The following is an 18,792-nucleotide window of genomic DNA, read 5'->3' as shown; positions in this document are numbered from 1 at the left end:
TGTCAGAAGGGGGTCACAGTGCAAGTTTGAGAACCCCTGGTCTAGTCTGACCTCCTATATAACAGAAACGTCCATAAAACGTCCCCCAAAATAATTCCTAAGAACATATAATTTAAAAAAATCATCCAGTCTTGATGTAAAAATGGTCAGTGATGGAGAATCCACCACAACCCTTGGTAAATTGTTCCAATAACTAATTGCCCCCTCTGTCAAAAATCTACACTTTATTTTCAGTCTGAATTTGTCTAGCTTCAACTTCCCGCTATTGGATTGTGTTATACCTTTCTCTGCGAGATTGAGGAGCCCATTATTAAATATTTGTCCCTATATAGACCCCTATAGACACAAATCAAATCACCCCTTATCCTTCTCTTTGTTAGATTGAGTTTGCTGAATCTATTTAATCTATCACAGTCAAGCATGTTTTTTAATCCTTTCGTCATTCTCGGGGCTCTTCTCTGAATCTTCCCTAAGGGCCTGTCTATACTGGCACTTTACAGCACAGCAACTTTCTTGCTCAAGGGGGTGAAAAATCACCCCAGTGAAAAATCACCGCACTCTCAGTGCTGGTAGCTACGCCCCTCCTGGAGGTGGTTTTTTTAAAGAGCGCTGAGCTTTAACGTTGCCAGTGTAGACTAGCCCTGATTTATCAACATCTTCATGAACTGGGGCCACCAGAACTTGACACAGTGTTCCAGCAGCAGTCACACCAGTGCTAACTACAGAAGTAAAATAACCTCCCTGCTCCTACTCGAGATTCCTTTATTTATGCATCCCATGATTGCATTAGCTCATTTGGCCACAGCATCACACTGAGTTCATGTTCAGCTGATTATCCACCATGATCCCCAAATCTTTTTCAGACTCACTGTTTCTGAGGATATAGTCTCCCATCCTGTAAGCGTGGTCTACATTCTTTGTTCCTAGATGTATACGTTTATATTTAGCTGTATTAAAATGCATACTGTTTGCTTGCCCCTAGCCTACCAAGTGATCCAGATTATTCTGAATCAGTGACCTGCCTTTTCAATATTTTCAGTCCCTCAATTTTTGTGTCATCAGCAAACTTTATCAGTGATAATTTTATGTTTTTTTCCAGGTCATTGATAAAAACGTTAAATAGCTCAGGGCCAAAACTGATCCCTGTGGGACTGCACAGGAAACACACACACTTGATGATGATTCCCCATTTACAGTTCCATTTTAAGACCTATCATTTATCCCATTCTTAATCCATATTTGTCATTTGTAGGCTGATGTAATGAGCTGAGAAGGAATAGGTAGCCAAGAAGATTTTTTCAGATAAATGTTTAAGGGAAATTGCTGCCATGTGGCAAAAATCAAAAGGCTGGATATTGGCACTTTCTGCTAACATGGGATTCTGGGCAGCAACATTTTAACAAGGTCTGGATTTCAGAACTATGAAGTTATCCTCCCTCAAAAATTGATATGAAACCCTTAATTCCAGGCAAGAGAATATGGTCCACTCAGCTACATATGGCAATATTTATTTAGGCCCCATCTACACAGCAGCATATTACTGTGGGAGAAATTTGGCCAGCTAAATCAAGCGAAGGTGTTACCTTGCATCTACACTAGAGAAAATGGCTGAGTTTAGGTCAGGCTTAGCTAGCATGTGTTAGCTAAACCAGAACTAAACTCGACCAATTTTCCTAGTCAAGAAACCCTTTAACATTTTAACTAATGTATTTTAATACAGAAGTGTAAACAAGGCAAGTCATATTTTAGCATGAGTTAGCCAGCAGAGGTGAACCTATACTAATTTTAAACCATGTTAACTAAAGGCTGGTTTACACACAAACTTGCACCAAAATAACTAAATCTGTTTAATTCACACACTGTTGTCATTTTAGGCAAGTGTGCGTTTGATCATTCTTACTTCAGAATAAGTGTCCTATTAATTTTTTTCTTGAAGTAGAACATTTTTATTCCAAAATAAGTTTCCACATACAGTCTTGCACCAAAATCACAATGTGTGAATGAAAACAAATTATTTTTGATGAACATTTGTGTGTCAACCCCAAAACACTTTAGTTGACAAGTTTTAAAATGCACCATTTTAGTTTGTACAAATAAGCACTAAGCGTGAGAACTCAGAGGAAGAAAGTTCTAATGTTAGAAATCAACATTAAAAAAAATAAGTACAGGTGATTAGAAACACTTTGTCAATGCAAATAAAGTCAAATGCCCCCATTTACAGCATTATTTCTATAGTTTACCATTTCAAAAGCTTTATTCCTTTAAAAAAGTCCTTTTTTAATGTTTGTGCAACACAGGATGTGGGTTCGTTCACAGAAGATAACGTTCCTTAGTTGAAAGAAAAGGAGTACTTGTGGCACCTTAGGGACTAACCAATTTATCTGAGCATAATGAAGTGATGAAGTGAGCTGTAGGTCAAGAAAGCTTATGCTCAAATAAATTGGTTAGTCTCTAAGGTGCCACAAGTACTCCTTTTCTTTTTGCGAATACAGGTTAACACGGCTGCTACTCTGAAACCTGTTCCTTAGTTGCTGTTTCTAGTATGACATTCAGTTGTGAAAAGGCTTATCATGTTGGCATTTAAGTGATCATAATTAGGCTTCAAAAGTACGTCCCCCTGATGAATTGGAGGAAATTCACACTCAATGCTATTGTTTCAGTCTGCCTGGATACGACTCAAAGCAGTACATCTTCTCAAGGCTACCTTCACATCCAAATGGACTATGTTTTTTCAGTGAAAGCTCAGATTCCGCTAGGGAACCCATAATCCTTGGAATTTCTTTGCTTGAACATTTGTTATACATAATATTCCGCTGTAAATGTAAGGAATGTTACTGCTGTAGCTCATAGTTTGGCTCACTTCTTTTAATCTCTCAAACTACTCTGCAAATTACACAAATGCACTGCACTGTGAACAGCAGGGAGCTGCATTCCAGGACAAGTATGAGCAAAGGCTGCGTATTTGCACAAGTAGGGTAAAGCACTAGGAATAGTCCTCCACACTGGACAGAATTTAGTTGCAAACTTTTTATTCTCAAGCACACAAAGTGAAAAAGGAATAGCGATGGGAAGAAAATGGACATGTCTATGACTTTGTCTTGAGTAGGGTTTAAAGGTATGACGTTAAATCATGGCTCAATCTGACACAAGGCCTATCAGAGGGGGGGCCAGGAGGGCCATTTGGCCTGGGCCTCAAGTTCAAAGGGAGCCTCAAATTTAGACACTTGTTAATTTTTTGGCATTTGATAAGTTTCACAACTTGTTTTTATGCCCATCCCTATCGGACCAAAATGTGAGACACACTCTCAGCTTAGAGCTGCAAATTTAAGCAAATAAGAGATGTGATTTGGTAAAAGACATAATTTTTTTTGTTAACTGATATAGATTTTTATCATATTAAAGAGTTTAAAATGTTCATAAATATTAATAAAAATATATCAGTTCTGATGGCACAGGATTACACCCTGATAAACATGTCCTCTCAGATCAGCTGATTATATAAACAAACCACTACTAGTGGCTGGTGCTGGATCAAGTGCATGTTGAAAGGTAGAGAATTGTTACATTTTAGTGTCTGTATAGTTTTACATCTAGTTGACTAAGGAATTATTTATGTGTGAGAATTCCTCATTATTATCTTCATATGATTTCTAAAAGAGGTGACTGGTTGGTTGGTTGAGCCCTAACTTGGGAGCTTGGCCATCGTCATAGGCTTTTGTAGTCTATAGGCCCAGATTCAAGGTGAAAATATGTGGGGACAATCTTGTACAGTGAGTTTAGTGAGGACACATGTTTGAAATTTTTGGACACTATCCCTCTGTATCTGTGTCTGTATTTACTATATATATGTCATCCCTTTGTCTTCAGCTCAGCCTGTTATATTATACCTTGCGTGCTTGAGTTTTGATTCAGTGATAGGGATAATAACCTGTCTGACATGTTGAAGCATATAAAGAACTATCACAGTTCAACTATGGGAAAGGAGCGTTTGAATGGGCTCACCAGGGTTAATATCAACTGTGACATTGCACGAAAGCTAGATTTATTTTTTCCTTACTCCCCCTTCTTTTTTTTTTTTTTTTTTTTTTGGTGCCTTGTTTTGTTTTCATGTGGTGTTATAGTAATTGGCTGGCTAAGTACTCTAAAACTGTACTCAAGATTGTCTTGAAACTTGCTGTCGCTCAGGGGATGCAGTGTAAGTTTAGTGGTTCATATTTGGGGTCATTTAAGCTAGGCATTCGTTAAATACAGATCTCCTAAAAATTATGTATTTATAAAGTCACCTGGTTCTTAGAACTGCCCCCCCCCACCCACATACGGGCTTAGGCTTTTGTTCTGACCCTCACCCACTTGGCATTTGTCTTAGCTAATGCACAGTACCCACTGCCCCTTTGGGGAAGCAATATTTTAAAAGTTATTGAGGGCAGAGTGACTGCTACACCGTGGGTCAACCCAGAACCAATGAACCTAAGAGAGTAAAATGTGTATGTGCAGCAAAACTAGTGATCTGTCGCAAGACAGATGATTTGCTGTCAATCTGTTGTCACAGTAATTGGCTGGCTCAATGTGATGTGCTCTGGCCATTGAACCTGAGCTGCATCCATGCACTGAGTTCCAGCTCAGCTGTCAGCTTTCACTGATGTGTGTTGTGCGTGTTCCTTGCTCTCCGCCTGCATTCTGCTGGGTCTCCTTTTGGATGTCCAAAATTTCCAATTTCAGAGTAATATTTTAAAGTGCTCTAACATCCACATGCAGACTCTACTTCTAATTGAAAAGTATTGTCAAGGAAGTCAGCATTAATTACAGAGAGAAGATGAAAGATTCCAGTAAGCAGTTAGAGTAATGTAATCATGACTCTTGATCTTCAGCTATTTCCTGAACAATGGGATGGAGTGCGATCAAAGGAAAGCAAGTCGCTAGGTCATTTGATCAAGGGGTTGCCTGATACACAGTATCTGCCTTCATGAGCTACTCATAATATTTTCAGATTTTGGGGGGTTCAAAGATAGGGATATTGGGGGTAGGGTCAGAGCAGTGCAGGGGGGGGATGTTGTGGGTGTTGGAGTCGGGCAGAGGGTGTGCTGATTAGCAGGATACAAAGTGGTGGGCTCTGCCACCTTGCCAACCTTTACCCCTTTGATCTGTGTTTTGGCACAGCTACTGAGGGGCCAGCGTATCCTAGGAGACGACTATTGTTAGAGTAAGGGATCATCCAAACACTATTTTTTTTTTTTTTCAAAACGCAGTTGGAAGACTAGTTTTCATGAAGAATGGGGTTTCCAAAAACTGGGTTTTCAGTGATCCCTTGATGAGTAAGAGATTGTGCTCAAAGGGACCTTTTATTCTCTGGGAGCTCAGAAGTGCTGATGAAGCAGAACCATCATGGGGGAAGGGGGGGGAAGGGCAAGGCGGAGGAGAGTTGGGCACCTTCCCTTCAGTGACTTAGGAGAGAAGAGAAGTGGTGCCACCTGACCCCTCCTCCACAACTGCCCCCATCCTTCAACAATTTCTCCCCATGGCAACTCCACTAGGAGCTCCCTGTTCAGGGGAAGTACCCAGAATCCCCTCCTTCCCTGTGCTAGGGGAAAGGGGGAGGTCAGAGAAATGTAGGGAGGAAAGGAAGGGGCAGAGCTGTGCAGTGGGTGCTCCCCACATTTCTGTCCCTCATTCAAAACATGCCTCCCACTGACATTACAGTCCCTGCACTACTCCTGCACCCTCTCCACAGCACCTCAATCCAGCAGGCTTGGGAAGAGCGCTGCCCCCGTTGGCCCTAGTAACTTGATGGCTGTGCGGCAGCACCCTCCTTAATGCAGTATTGGAGTTCCCCTGCACCCCCTGTCCTGCTCTTATTTTCCTTCTAACAAAAACAACACTCCTCGCCTGTGCTATAGAGTAAATTCTGTCCTCTTAAGTGTTAGGCCATGATTTTTTTTTCTTTATTTCAATCTTTTCATGATAAAAATACAGATCAAAAAACCTGAGAGTAAAGGAAATAAACATATGTAACCTTGACAGCTGCATTTCATCAAAGGGGTGTCTGGCTCAACAAAGAGAACCTCCTTGCTACGTATAGAACCTCATAAAATTAACATCAGAATTAATGAGATTTGTGACCGAATTAATTAATGAGAGCTCATTTTTAAACTGCTATTTAGCACCTACTACTGCTAGTTTTACAATCTTTGAACTCTATATTTAGATCCACCCCCAACAGCAGTGAGACACCAGGGGACAATAATTGCCCATACATATGTGAAAACTGGAGGAAAATAGCGTTTGGAGGGGAGCGGAGTGTGAAGAGAAGTACAATAAAATGCATTCCTTAGAGCAATGTGAATGATAGGAAGTCAGTTTTGGTTCATAGTGATATGGATATAGGTCTACACTATCTTCAACAAAATAAATGATATTCTGTCCTTCTGTAGGTATTTAAACCCATTGAAGAATGGAATCTGGAAAGATAACAGCAAGTTTGGGTATAAACTGGGGAGAGTACTGTGGCATGAACTCAGTGGTTGGCAACATAAAGATTCAATTTTTGTTTTGATAGAAAAGCTTTTATGAAATGTTTTATTTATGATAGGAATCAGTTTGGATCTCCATGATAAGTATGACTGAACAGAATGAAACCAGTCTAATATAAAAACATGTGGCTCAGGTCATTCAACAGTGTGGCATGTTGCCCTTAAGAAACAAGAATTTTTTTTTTTAATTTAATCAGTGGTGATTATTTCTTTTCTCCTCAGGCGTCGGTTGATCTCCCAGCGCTCATCTCTGGAGACTTTGGAGGACATCGAGGAAAATGCTCCACTACGGAGGTGATTTTATACACTGTCTGTATGTCCGTTTGCCTGTTATGTATAATAGGGACAGATTATGCCGCCCTTACTCATATTGAGCAATACCTTTCTCAGGGAGTAAAACACCCAGGACGAAGAGTATCAGAATCTGGTCCATACTGTTTATCCTCCTTTTTGTAGAACAAGGTGGTAGATAGAATCTGACTCAGGTTTAGACAGTAAGAAGTGACCGTATAAATTGGCTGGGTAGAGAATGGAAGGGCACTTAGAGCTGTGATTGTCAGTGCTAGGATTCATTAGAGCCTTAATGATGATGAAATCATCATTATTTAACAGACACTTTATTTTTTCAAAATTGAATTTAAGCTTTCTGTCACTCTCTCTCTCTCTTTTAATTATTATTTATTTTATTTGTGCATGTGTATTTGGGGTTTTGTTGTTATTTTGATGTTGGTGGTTATGATACTGCTTGTTCTTAGCTGAAAATGCTCAATTGTGCTCTTTCATTATCCAGCACACTAGCCTTTTCCCCTTAAGGAGTCTGTTCCCACCCCTTTTGTATCCTCCGCCTCATCACAATGTTAATCCTGCAGCCAAGAAGAGATGGCTTCTTTTTGGAGACTGCCCTGTGATTGTACGACTAGTCACTAGGCAGTTGGCCAAAGTGATGCAATCTGCAGCGGTAGGTTTAAAAATTAAAAGTATACAAAGAGATCCAAGCAGAGAGTTAAGCTTCTAGTTCAGCTATTCAGCGAGGCAAAAGTTTAATTTTAAAGTTCTCTTTAGCCTTGGGACCCAGTAATTCAGATGGCATATATTGGTATTTACCACATTACCTTGCTTATCCATGTTTTGCTAATACGTACAAAAAATAGCTGTCTGTCCCCACCTCCCAGCAAAAATTTAATAGTAGAGGCTGTAGCAAGTTGGCCTATTACCAGTACTACATTATTTTTACAAAGGACACTCCCTAGCACCTTATGAAGTGGTCTCATAAATTATTCAGATGGAAACATAATTGGCAAAAGAAATAAACAAAGTGCATTTGGTGAAGTGGAATTTTGTTTATTTACTTGCTAATTCACAAAATCACCTAGGACTGTATTACTTTTGCAGTGGAATCCCTGCCACAATGGGGATTTTCTCTTTCAGTGGGGAGTCAGGGGAGATGTTGGCATGGGGTCGGGGTGTCTCTGGAGCTGCTGTCAGGGAGCAGGTGGAGAAGCAATATAGCTCCTACAAAGGTGTGTAGTGTGTGGCTGGGCCCTCTGGCCTGTTCTGCAGGTGTAGAGCTAACGCCCCCCACCACCACCAGGCACTCTAATAGAAGGATCTACGAGAAATTCAGTGCACCTCACAGCAGTTCATCTCCAGATGTGCTGGGTATTTGGCTGCCAGTAGGTTTGGCTACTAACTCCACCACTAAAAATCATATGAAACTTTGGCTGAAAGTTCAATCCTAGCCTCTCCTGTGTTTTGACAGGCATTGCCCACGTATCCTGGAAAATCCACTGCCATGCTTGAGCATACATGCACCGTAGCTGGCTTTCCAAGATACTTTATGTACAGGCCATCTAACAGTATTCAGGATAGAACTCTTAGGGCAAATCCCACTCTCCTGCCTCAACTGGCGTGGAGCTCTCTTCCTGGAGTGGAACCAACACAATTCCATTGCAAAGAGAGGGAGGATTTCTGGATCTCAAACACGTTTAGTCTCCCTCCCCACTGAGGAGCAGATCTCCCTGCACGTTTCCACAACGCTGGGATTTGAGACCGGGGACAGCTGGAGCCAGGGCTGGTGGATCTGCTACTTATACATAGATACAATGGCCATTCTTTCCCTTATGTGATGGTACAGGCACCATGGAGGCAACTCCAGCCTGCAGGTACAGAATAGTTCTGCTGCTGTTTCATCATCGGGTAAAGATCTTTTCTTCTTAACTCCTGAGGAACATCCCAGTGCATAGCCTGGCTGCTCAATTTACGATTTAGGCCTTAATGCATTAATTCAGGGGCGTGAGAGTCTACATCAAATAACTTGGTAATTAAAACAAAAATCGACAGAATGTACTGCTGTTTCAGTCCATAAAGGAGTGTCCTGGTTTATTTTTTCTCCTATTGCACTTTATCTTTAAAATTACCATTTTTAAGAAAAAATGTTGGGGGGGAAAAATTGCTTTTAGAACTTCTGAGATTTTTTTCCCTAAGCAATTACTTTATCTATTTGTTCAAATGTTTTATAACTTATCACAGAAATAACTGACCTCTGTAACAAAGGGAACAGGAGAATCACTCCAGTAACAGGCAGATGACCGATTGCTGCACCCTCTTTTTTTAATTTTAACTCTAACAGAAGCCTTTTAACGTGGGTGAGGAGGACCCAAAAATGTAAGCGTGTAGACTGCATCTTGAGTCATTCCAAGAATTCAGCTAAAGATTTCTAATTACTGATCATTCCAGAAAACTGTGTCAAACATACCGCAGCAAAGTCCGAGAAGTTGTATGTTGCTGAGTTTTTGTGGAGTTTGTGTTTTTAATTTTAAGCCTTCTCATTTCCAGACTTATTGTCTTCATCATTCCTGCTGACTCCTAAAACAGGGTGACTTGAATCATTTGTCTGGTCTTTCCTTCCTGTCATTGTGTTGAGACTTCTCAGCTGTCCAGCAGGGAGCTGACTACATTTTTTTTTTTTGATTTATTTTTCAGATGTCGGACTCTGTCAGGTTCACCCAGACCAAAGAATTTTAAGAAGATTCATTTTATCAAGAACATGCGGCAACATGATACCAGAAGCGGCAGGTACTGCACAAGCAAAGTGTTCTGTTCAGAAGTTTGGGGCGGGGCCACAAGGAAGGTTAGAGTACATTTAGCACCATTACACAGCAAAGTTAACCTTTAGAAATTACTATGTAACAGTCAATAAAATCCCATTAAAATTAAAAAGTTACTCTCTAAATGAAGATGCACACTAGCTTCTTCAAGTGAATTACTAATCGATTGAATTGCTAGTCAATGGATTTTTAAGACCTGATCTACTTTACAAAAAGAGTTGTGTAATAGGAAAGTACTTTTAAAACTATTTTTTTACAATAGTTTAAAACTAACCAGGTTTTACCATCATGTTGGACTGAGCAGAATTTGGTTAAAACTGTCCCTTAAAACCATTTTTGAAACTAGAGCCAGATCTTTGGGTACACCTAAGCTCTGCTTGATACATATAAGCCAGGAGGGATTGGGGGGTTTCCAAAGTGGTCTCCAGAACAAGTTACAGGAGTAAGGGGCATAAAGCCAGCTGGCCTGTTTGGGCAGTTCTGTGGAAATGGGGCTGAGGATCTGGCCCCAGATTGCTGGAGACATAGGATTCCCAGAGAAAGAGAGATCAAGAGAATTGGTAGTCTAGAAGATGGAGATCCTTTCGTGGGGGTAAGGGAGTTGTTTAACTTTGCAGGGGAGGAAAATGGTGGAATTGGAATTCTGGAGAGGAGAGCAAAGGGAATTGAACAATGGAATGTGAGTAGAGAGAGAAAGAGAGCTCTAAGAAGAGGCAAAAAAGGATAGCTCTGTCAAAAGAAGAGAATACAGATAAGGGGTTGAAATATAGTGTTATTGCCTCTGTCGAACTAAACAATAAATATGATGAGTTCTGTGTCTACTCTGATGGGTTCAGGGCAAGATTGGGCCTCCTGTACTTGAGATGTGCAGTAGGATAGGAGCACCTGGAGTGGTTGAGTTAAAGGCAACCCGAGGAAATCTTCCTTTACATGGCAGATGCTTGGAACTTTGTTCAAAGGAACACTGGGGGAGTGTGTTCAGTAGTAGCCCTCACTGCTGCTTTGTAAAGGCGCAGCATGTATGCATGCTCACACCATTCCAGATCCCAGCACAGGTATGGGGAGGGACAGAGCTAAGACTGCATACCCCCATGACTAGTCAGATTCTCATCCCACACTCCAGGGAGTACTGGATATCTTGTGTGAGATGCTCCTTTAGGAGATGCTACCACCTGTAGGGATGGTAATACAAGAGGATATGGTAAATGTACAGAGATGATCCTGGCTTTCACATTAGCAAAACATGGACCTTTATTCCAATACTTTTCATCCAGTCCACATGGGAGATTAATCACTCTCTGATGAAACCTATCCATTGATAAAAATATAATTTCCATGTGTTTTGCCATACAGATATGCTTCTGAATGTGTGCCTCATGGCTTCACTCAGACTCTTCCTTGAAAACCTAAAAATCAGTATCTGTATGTGGGAGGGGAAGTAATAGACTAAACTTTACCATTAAGTCCACCCTGCATGTGTATGCTACTCCTGGAGGAATTCTGCATCTCTGCGCATGCACAGAATTCATATCCCCTGCAGATTTCTTTGTTTCCCCGCAGAAGAATTGCTTTCTGACGGGGAAGCAAAAGGAAGCCACAAGAGCAGTCATGCGACCCTCCCCAGCAGTATGTTTGGGTGCCCAGGGAAGCCAACAGAGAAGTAAATTACTGTGGGGCAGGGGACGGGATTGGGGAATACCCAGCTGGTGGCTCCTACCCTGCACTGGGCTCAGCTGCTAGTCCCACGTGGGCTGGGGAGGACTGGACTTCCTCTGCCCCTGTACAGATTCCAGGGCCAGGTCAGACCCACCGCCCATCCCCCGGATTTCTCCCCAGGCTTCAGGAAGCTCTGCAAACGCCACTTCCCCGCTCCCACCCAGCATCTGGACCTTCCCACTGAATCCCCCACATCCAGACTCCCCTGCAGAGCTCTATCCCCACCCAGACACACACCCCCACTGAGCCCAAACCGCTTTCACCTAGACCCTCCTGCAGAGTCCCAGTGTCGTTGCACCCAGAACCCCGCAACAAACCAATATGCCTCCAGATCCACCCCCCCAACCCCCGCATCCAGATCCTCCACAGAGCTTCCTGCACCCAGATTGCCTCACATAGAACCCTCTCAACCCACACCTGGATTCCCTCCACACTTGCATCCTGCCAGGCTGAGCCTGCCTGCCCACACACGGTGCCCCTGGCACAGAGGGGCAGGACCCTGGGGTGTTTGTGGGGCAGGCCCGGTCCTTGAAATCTGTCAGGGTTGGGTGCAGCCTCACCGCTGAGTCCATGTCCCAGGGGAAGCTACAGAGTGATCTTCCCCCTTTGTGTAGCCAGTGGCCTGTGCTCCTCCATGCCATGCTGGAGCCTCCACATTTATCTGACAAATAAAATTTGCAGAATTTTAAAATATTGTGTGCAGAATTTTTAATTTGTTGGTGTAGAATTTTTAATTTTTTAGTGCAGAATGCCCTCAGGAGTAGGATGCACAGCTCCCATGGCAGGCAATGGGAACCATGCACACATGCGTGGAAAGAGTTAAGCTTATAGCATGTAATTTAGCCCCATGGAGGACTAGACAAATGTAAATTATAATTTAACACTGATTAGTGTGATCATTGTCAGCAAGAGTCTGATAGCTTTACTCACACTGAGTAACACATTTCTCTGCAACTACTGCCACTGAAATAAGACCACTTGTGATGTAAAGTGCTACTCAACATGAGTAAAGATATCAGAATTTGGCTATGTGTGATTAGAGTTCCTTTTAAACTTAGCTTTTGTTGTAGAGACTATTTTGTATAACAAAGTTGGTTTTGCAGGCTCATTGTTAGTGTCAAACTTTCAAAAGCAACCTCCAAACTTGCATCTGTCATTTTATGCATAAAGTAGTGCACTCAAGCAAGATATAGTTACACATACAAATTAGAAAAGTACATGCATACCTGTGGTATGCATGTAAATGTATTTTGTATCCCTGGTATGTGTGCACAAAAACTTCGCATTAAAAACTCGCTTATGAAAGAGTGAAATTTGGTCCACATGCAGTAATCTACATCAGCCTGTATTTTTTCCAACAATTGCTAAAGGGTTTGTACAATATGCATGCAGTATTTTATCTTAGTTTATACACCAATAACATGTCTGATAAGAAAACTGAATATTTTTCTTGTTCAGAAAACAGTAAGTTTTGTTTTTTGCATACTTTCTTATCTTTATTGGCAGATGCACTCTTGCAGAGTATTTCCATAATCATATTAAAGATCCCTTTGTCTAGAGAGCACACCAGTAAACAGAAGATACATGCATTTTGAAATGCTGTACATCATACAGACAAATAATCACAGAGATATTGGTTAGAAATAAAACGTTGAGTCAACACGTTCAAACTTGGTTTCCTCAAGTTGGGCTAAATCCACCTTTAGGCATCCAAGGAAATGACCTGATTTTCCAAAAATGTTAAGCACCTTCAACTCTTGTTGAAATTAATGGGAGTTCTGAATGCAAAGCACCTTTGAAAATCAGATCGGTCGGTCTATCATACTCCTCTGGCTTCCAGCACTGTAGTATCTGAGCACCTCACAGTCTTTTATGTTATATATTCATCATAGGCGCTGACTTTTGTTTTTGCCAGTGGGTGCTTTTGAAGAGGTGTGTGTTGGCGGGGGGAGGGACACTCAGTCAGTTTTGGGGGGAGGCTATTTTCAGCATATTTATACACTTCTTTCATATTCTAGTTATTGAATGTGTCTATCATTGGTATCTTTACTATTTTAATAATGATTCAGTTGTTATGAACTACATAATTACATTATCATGAATTACAGTGTATTAAGTTCTTTGCAATCACCTATAAGGTGTCTTCACTAATGTCCCAGTTTAAAAACGTTACGTCTCACTGTAGCTTTCTGGATTAAACTGTCAGCAATCTTTTTTACACCTAGGTTCCCTGGCATTATTTTGATGCACATTAAGGACAGCTACATTATTCAGTTGCATCTGCCCCATTAATGACTGGAGATAATTTTTAGGTCTTCTGAAGCCACAGAATGAGCATTCAGCAGTTCAGGATGATACAGGCACAGTGAGAAGAATTCTTATGCATTTGCAGTACTCTGGAAACAGTGCTTCCAGAGTATTGCAAATGACTCCAAGATCTCTTTCTTGATGGGTAACAGCTAATTTAGGCACGATCCTTTTGAATATGTATAGTTGCGATTATATTTTGCCATGTGCATTACTTTGCATTTATCATTGAATTTCATCTGCCATTTTGTTGCCAAGTCACCTAGTTTTGTGAGATCCCTCTGTAACTCTTTGCAGTCTGTTTTGGACTTAAGTATCTTGAATAATTTTTGTATCATCTGCAAACTTTGCCACCTCACTGTTTACCCCTTTTTGCAGACCATTTATGAATATATTGAACTGCACTGATCCCAACCAGTACAAGCTCCTCTATTTACTTTTCTCCATTCTGAAAATGAACCATTTATTCCTACCCTTTGTTTCCTGTCTTTTAACTGGAGTGCCTGGGAATGCTTTCAGAGTGGTAGCCATGTTAGTCTGAATCAGCAAAAAGAACAAGGAGTACTTGTGGCACCTTAGACACTAACAAATTTATTTGGGCATAAGCTTTCATGGGCTAAACCCACTTCATCAGAGTGGAAAATACAGTAGGAAGATAGATATATAGAGAGAGAGCATGAAAAAATGGGGGTTGCCATACCAACTCTAATGAGACCAATCAGTTAAGGTGGGCTATTGTCAGCAGGAGAAAAAAAACTTTTTTTTTCATGTTCTCTGTATAAATATATCTTCCTACTGTATTTTCCACTCCATGCATCTGATGAAGTGGGTTTAGCCCACGAAAGCTGATGCCCAAATAAATTTGTTAGCCTCTAAGGTGCCAAAAGTACTCCTCTTCTTTTTGGGAATGCTTTCAGGATCATCTAAGGATCCTTAATTTAGTTCAATGACAAGCCTTTTGTTATCTTAATCACCCTGCCTCTGTTTATAAACAAACTCCCTGCCCCAAGGGCAGAAGTTGTTAGCAGCACAGAACTCATCGCATTCCATACTCAAGCTCTGATTCCTGGGTGCTGAGCACCCACTCTTTTTTTCCATGGGTGCTTGAGCCCCAGAGCACCCACGCAGTCAGTACCTATGATATTCAGCCTCACAACAGCCCACGCAGTGGGGAAGTGGTGTTCCTGTTTCACAGATGGGGAACTGAGGTACAGAGAGGCTAAGGGCTAGATTCACAAAGGGACTTAGGTGCCTGACTGCCATTTTAGGCATTTAAGTCCAACATTTAGGCACCACTGGGATCCTCAAAACCCCCACTCAGCTGCCCCCTAACCCTGTAGGCACCTACATTACCTGCATGCCTAACGTTTCAACTGGTAAAGTCCCTGTGGTGCCCAAGTTTCCGCCTGTGGGCATGTGCACAGCTGCTTGAGTCCCGGTGCGTCCCAGCTGCTCAACACCACAGCTCACACCTAAGCCCTATCTCTCTTGTAGGCCCCAAACCAGGAGATGAACTCGGAGCACGCCTAACCAACACAAAGATGGCTAAGGAAGGCAGGTGGTGGGTGGGTGGCTGTACCAGGATACCCAGAAGCCCAGTAGTTAGGGCACTCACATTAGGAGACTAATTTTCAAATCTCCACTTTGCCTGATTTGGGGCAAGAACTTAAACCCATGTCTCCCATATCCCAGGTGAGTGCCCTAACCCACAGTCATTGGTTATTCTGGGGCTGGTCTCCCTCTCTCCTGTTGAAACTGTTCCACTTTGTATCAATAACGAAATACTCATAGAAGACTGGCTCTGTAGTCCGATGGTTAGGGTTCTCGCTGAGATCTGGAAGACCCAAGTTCAGCTTGCGTTTCAAACCAGGCAGAGCAGGGATTTGAAAACAGGTCTCCCACCTCACGCTAAGGGCCTGCCCCTGTGTTATTGTATATAATAGGTGGGGAGCCGGTCTCTCTGGTTTTTCTTGAGGAAGGGCTGACCTGGGTTAGGTGCCGAACTCCAGGAGAGGGTTCACAGCTGTGAATCCTGAAAAGAGTAGGGTGTCTGACTCTTTTGATGAGCTGGGGCTAGGCTGCACCTTTCTCGTCAGCACTTCCTACTCGCTAGAATTACTGTCACAATCCGGGTGCAATCCAGATCAGTCAGGCGTTGTCACCGCCTGCCCTGTAAACCTGAGCGCTTCAAAATGCTGTGCTACAGTGATTCTCATCTGAACCCTTCCAGACAGCATACAAGCATGCACTGAGTGTCTTTAAGCAGCTTTGACTCAGCAGTTCTGATTCCAGCAGCCTTCCTGTTAGGCCCCCGCTACACTCTGGCCTCCACCAGCCTTGGTTACAGCTGACAAGGTGAAACCAACACCTCCCAGTCCTGAATTTTCCCAATACTGTGTTCTCTGCAATGTCCAGTCCTCTCCTGGACCAGTCAGAGAGATATTAAAGTTCATTTGATCCTTTTAGAGATATACTACCAAGCAGCTTGTCACATTAAGTGGAGTTAACAAGCAAGCACAGCACGGGTTTGGTTTAGATTAAGAGTAAAGCAAGTTTATTAACAAAAGGAGAAAGGATTTTAAATGAGTTCAAGTATAAATAGAGCCCTACCAAATTCACAGCCATGAAAAACGTGTCACAGACTGTGAAATATGGTGTGTCATGTCCCGTCCGCCCCCCAAAATCTGGTCTTTTGTGTGCTCTTACCCTATACCACACCGACTTCATGGGGGAGAGCAGAGTTTCTCAAATTGGGGGTCCTGACCCAAAAGGGAGTTGCAGGGGGGTCACAAAGTTATTTTAGGGGGGATCATGGTATTGCCGCCCTTGCTTCTGCACTGCCTTCAGAGCTGGGTAGCTGGAGAGCGGTGGCTGCTGGCTGGGCGCCCAGCTCTGCAGGCAGCAGCAGCGCAGAAGTAAGGGTGGCAATACCATGCCAGGCCATCCTTACTTCTGCCCTGCTGCTGGCGGCCACTCTGCCTTCAGAGCTGGGCTCCCGGCCAGCAGCCGCTGCTCTCCAGCTGCCCAGCTCTAAAGGCAGCATCGCCACCTGCAGCAGCGCAGAAGTAAGGGTCGCAGAACCGCAATCCCCCTTAGAATAATCTTGCAATCCCACAGCTTCTTTTTGGGTCAGGACCCCTAAAATTACAAAACCATGTTTCATGATGGTCTCTTTCCTGCAATCACCTCCCCCTGCTGTCGTGATGGTCCTGTTTACCTTCTATGTAATTTGCATTCCCATTGTCTGTGTATTTTGGAGATGCCTTCCAGAAGGCAGAACCACATTCCTTTGTCTATGGTGGAGTAACTTTAGACCTACCTGGTAGACACACTTTGATAACATAATTTCCAATATGTTTGCAATTTTGAATTTGTTCTCTGTACATACATCATGCAATAATATTAATGATCAGTCTGGTGTTAGTTTTCTATTGATAACCTATATCTAAAAGCTAACATGTAAGGTATGACAGCTAGTTGGGGTACATTCAACTTGTCAGGCCAGCTGGAACAATAAGCTCCTTTGTAAGGGCATAGAACCTAGATCTTGCAGAGCCTGTGGTGGCCAATAGTCCCACAGTGCCACCAGAAGGCCCTGCAGAGGCACAGCTGGGAAGCACTGTGGAGAACAGGCACCGCAGGAAGTACCGCCCACAAGACCTAGGGTGATGGTAGCCTGCGGCCATCTGATTGGCCAAGTGCCCCTGCTTTATTCCATGGGTTGCCCCAGGAAGTTGTTTGGGTAACCCACACAGACCTTGGCCTGTTACTGTGCCGGACTTTGCCTCAATTCCTGATGTCTGACTCCTGCCTCATGGTTCTAACCGGGTACTGCCCCTGATCTCCAGTCTCTGACCCCAGCATGACTCTGACTCTGATTCTAACTCTTGTTTATGGCACCCAGCCTTGCAATTCCTCTAACTCCAGCCCAGTGACTGCCATCCATAGTGGGAAGACCTCAGCACAACTGTGACTGCTAGGCAAGACTGCCTACGCCCCATTCCCTTACACACTTACAAGTACCTCTTGCATTGGGATGCTGTTAGGGTTACAATGACCTGGAAATCCAACAGCTACTCACTAAATAAACATGAGGTGCACCATCAGATTCTTGTATCCCATGTTCCTTTAGGCACAGTAACCACATATAGGAATCTGTATCATGACATCCAATCTAATCTAAGAGACGTGCAGAATCAATGGTGAAATATCAAGGCAGAAGAAATCCGGGGTTTTGCTGACTGGCATGAGACCAAAGACTTCTCTGCTGCTTTGAAAGACATATCATCCTATACACCGCCTCCCTCCCCCACCCCCCACACACAGACACATTGCCTTTTATGAGCATGGGTGGCTTAACACTGACCACTTTCAAAGGAGAAATCCTTCAGAGGTGGCCACAGCATTTCAGTGATCTTCTGAACACACCATCCAACATTAGAGATGAGGAATTAATAAGAGTAGTGGATCAGCCAACATATGACAACATGGACGCAGTCCCATCCCTTGACGAAGCCAACACTGTAATTAGTGCCATGAAGAACTGTAGGGCCCCCGGATCTGATGGCATTCCTGCAGAAATATTCAAATGTGGAGGTGAGAGCTTGCTGAGGCAACTGCACAGACTATTTCTCAATATATGGAATACTGAAGATGTACTGCAAGCCTTCAAAGACACCACCATTGTCACCATATACAAGAGAAAAGGTAAAAAGTCTGACAGTGGCAACTATCACAGTATGTCGTTACTCTCCACCGCTGGAAAAGTTCTGGCCAGGGAATTCCTGTCGTGTGCTGTGCAATGTCGCTAATCGCACGCTGTTGGAGTCGCAATGCAGTTTCAGGCCAACGTGAGGAATGGCAGACATGATATGTATAGCTCATCAGATGCAGGAGAAAGGCAGAGAACAGAAACAGGACCTTTACACTGTCTTCATCAACATGTTTAAAGCATTTGACGTTGTCAGTAGAGTTGGACTTCAGCAACAATTATGTGAGTTTGGTTGTCCAGAAAAATTCTCCAACATTCCGAGGTTACTTATGACAGAATGGTTGGATGAGTCTGTGTAGAAGGTGTTCTGTCTGGCCCATTTCCTATCACTAATGGTATTAAGCAGGGCTGTGTAAGTGGTCCA

General features: G+C 42.8%; 2 protein-coding genes across 3 annotated transcripts in view; one reads left to right on the top strand and one right to left on the bottom strand.

Annotated features, from left to right (window-relative positions):
- The window catches only part of SLC35D4 (solute carrier family 35 member D4), a 202,557-nt gene that overhangs the window by 28,445 nt on the left and 155,320 nt on the right, over positions 1-18,792 (bottom strand).
- Positions 1-18,792, top strand: part of CABLES1 (Cdk5 and Abl enzyme substrate 1) — a 110,390-nt gene that overhangs the window by 47,574 nt on the left and 44,024 nt on the right. For both annotated transcript variants that reach the window (XM_073331398.1, XM_073331397.1), the window contains exons 2-3: positions 6,750-6,821; positions 9,510-9,602. In XM_073331398.1, coding sequence (XP_073187499.1) covers positions 6,750-6,821; positions 9,510-9,602 — 165 coding nt within the window. The remainder of the gene's footprint in view (positions 1-6,749; positions 6,822-9,509; positions 9,603-18,792) is intronic.

The sequence above is a fragment of the Lepidochelys kempii genome, chromosome 2, assembly GCF_965140285.1.
Source record: "Lepidochelys kempii isolate rLepKem1 chromosome 2, rLepKem1.hap1, whole genome shotgun sequence".
NCBI classification, from domain to species: Eukaryota; Metazoa; Chordata; order Testudines; family Cheloniidae; genus Lepidochelys; species Lepidochelys kempii.
The sequence above is the reverse complement of the archived record's forward strand: the minus strand, read 5'-3'. Positions and strand labels throughout refer to the sequence as shown.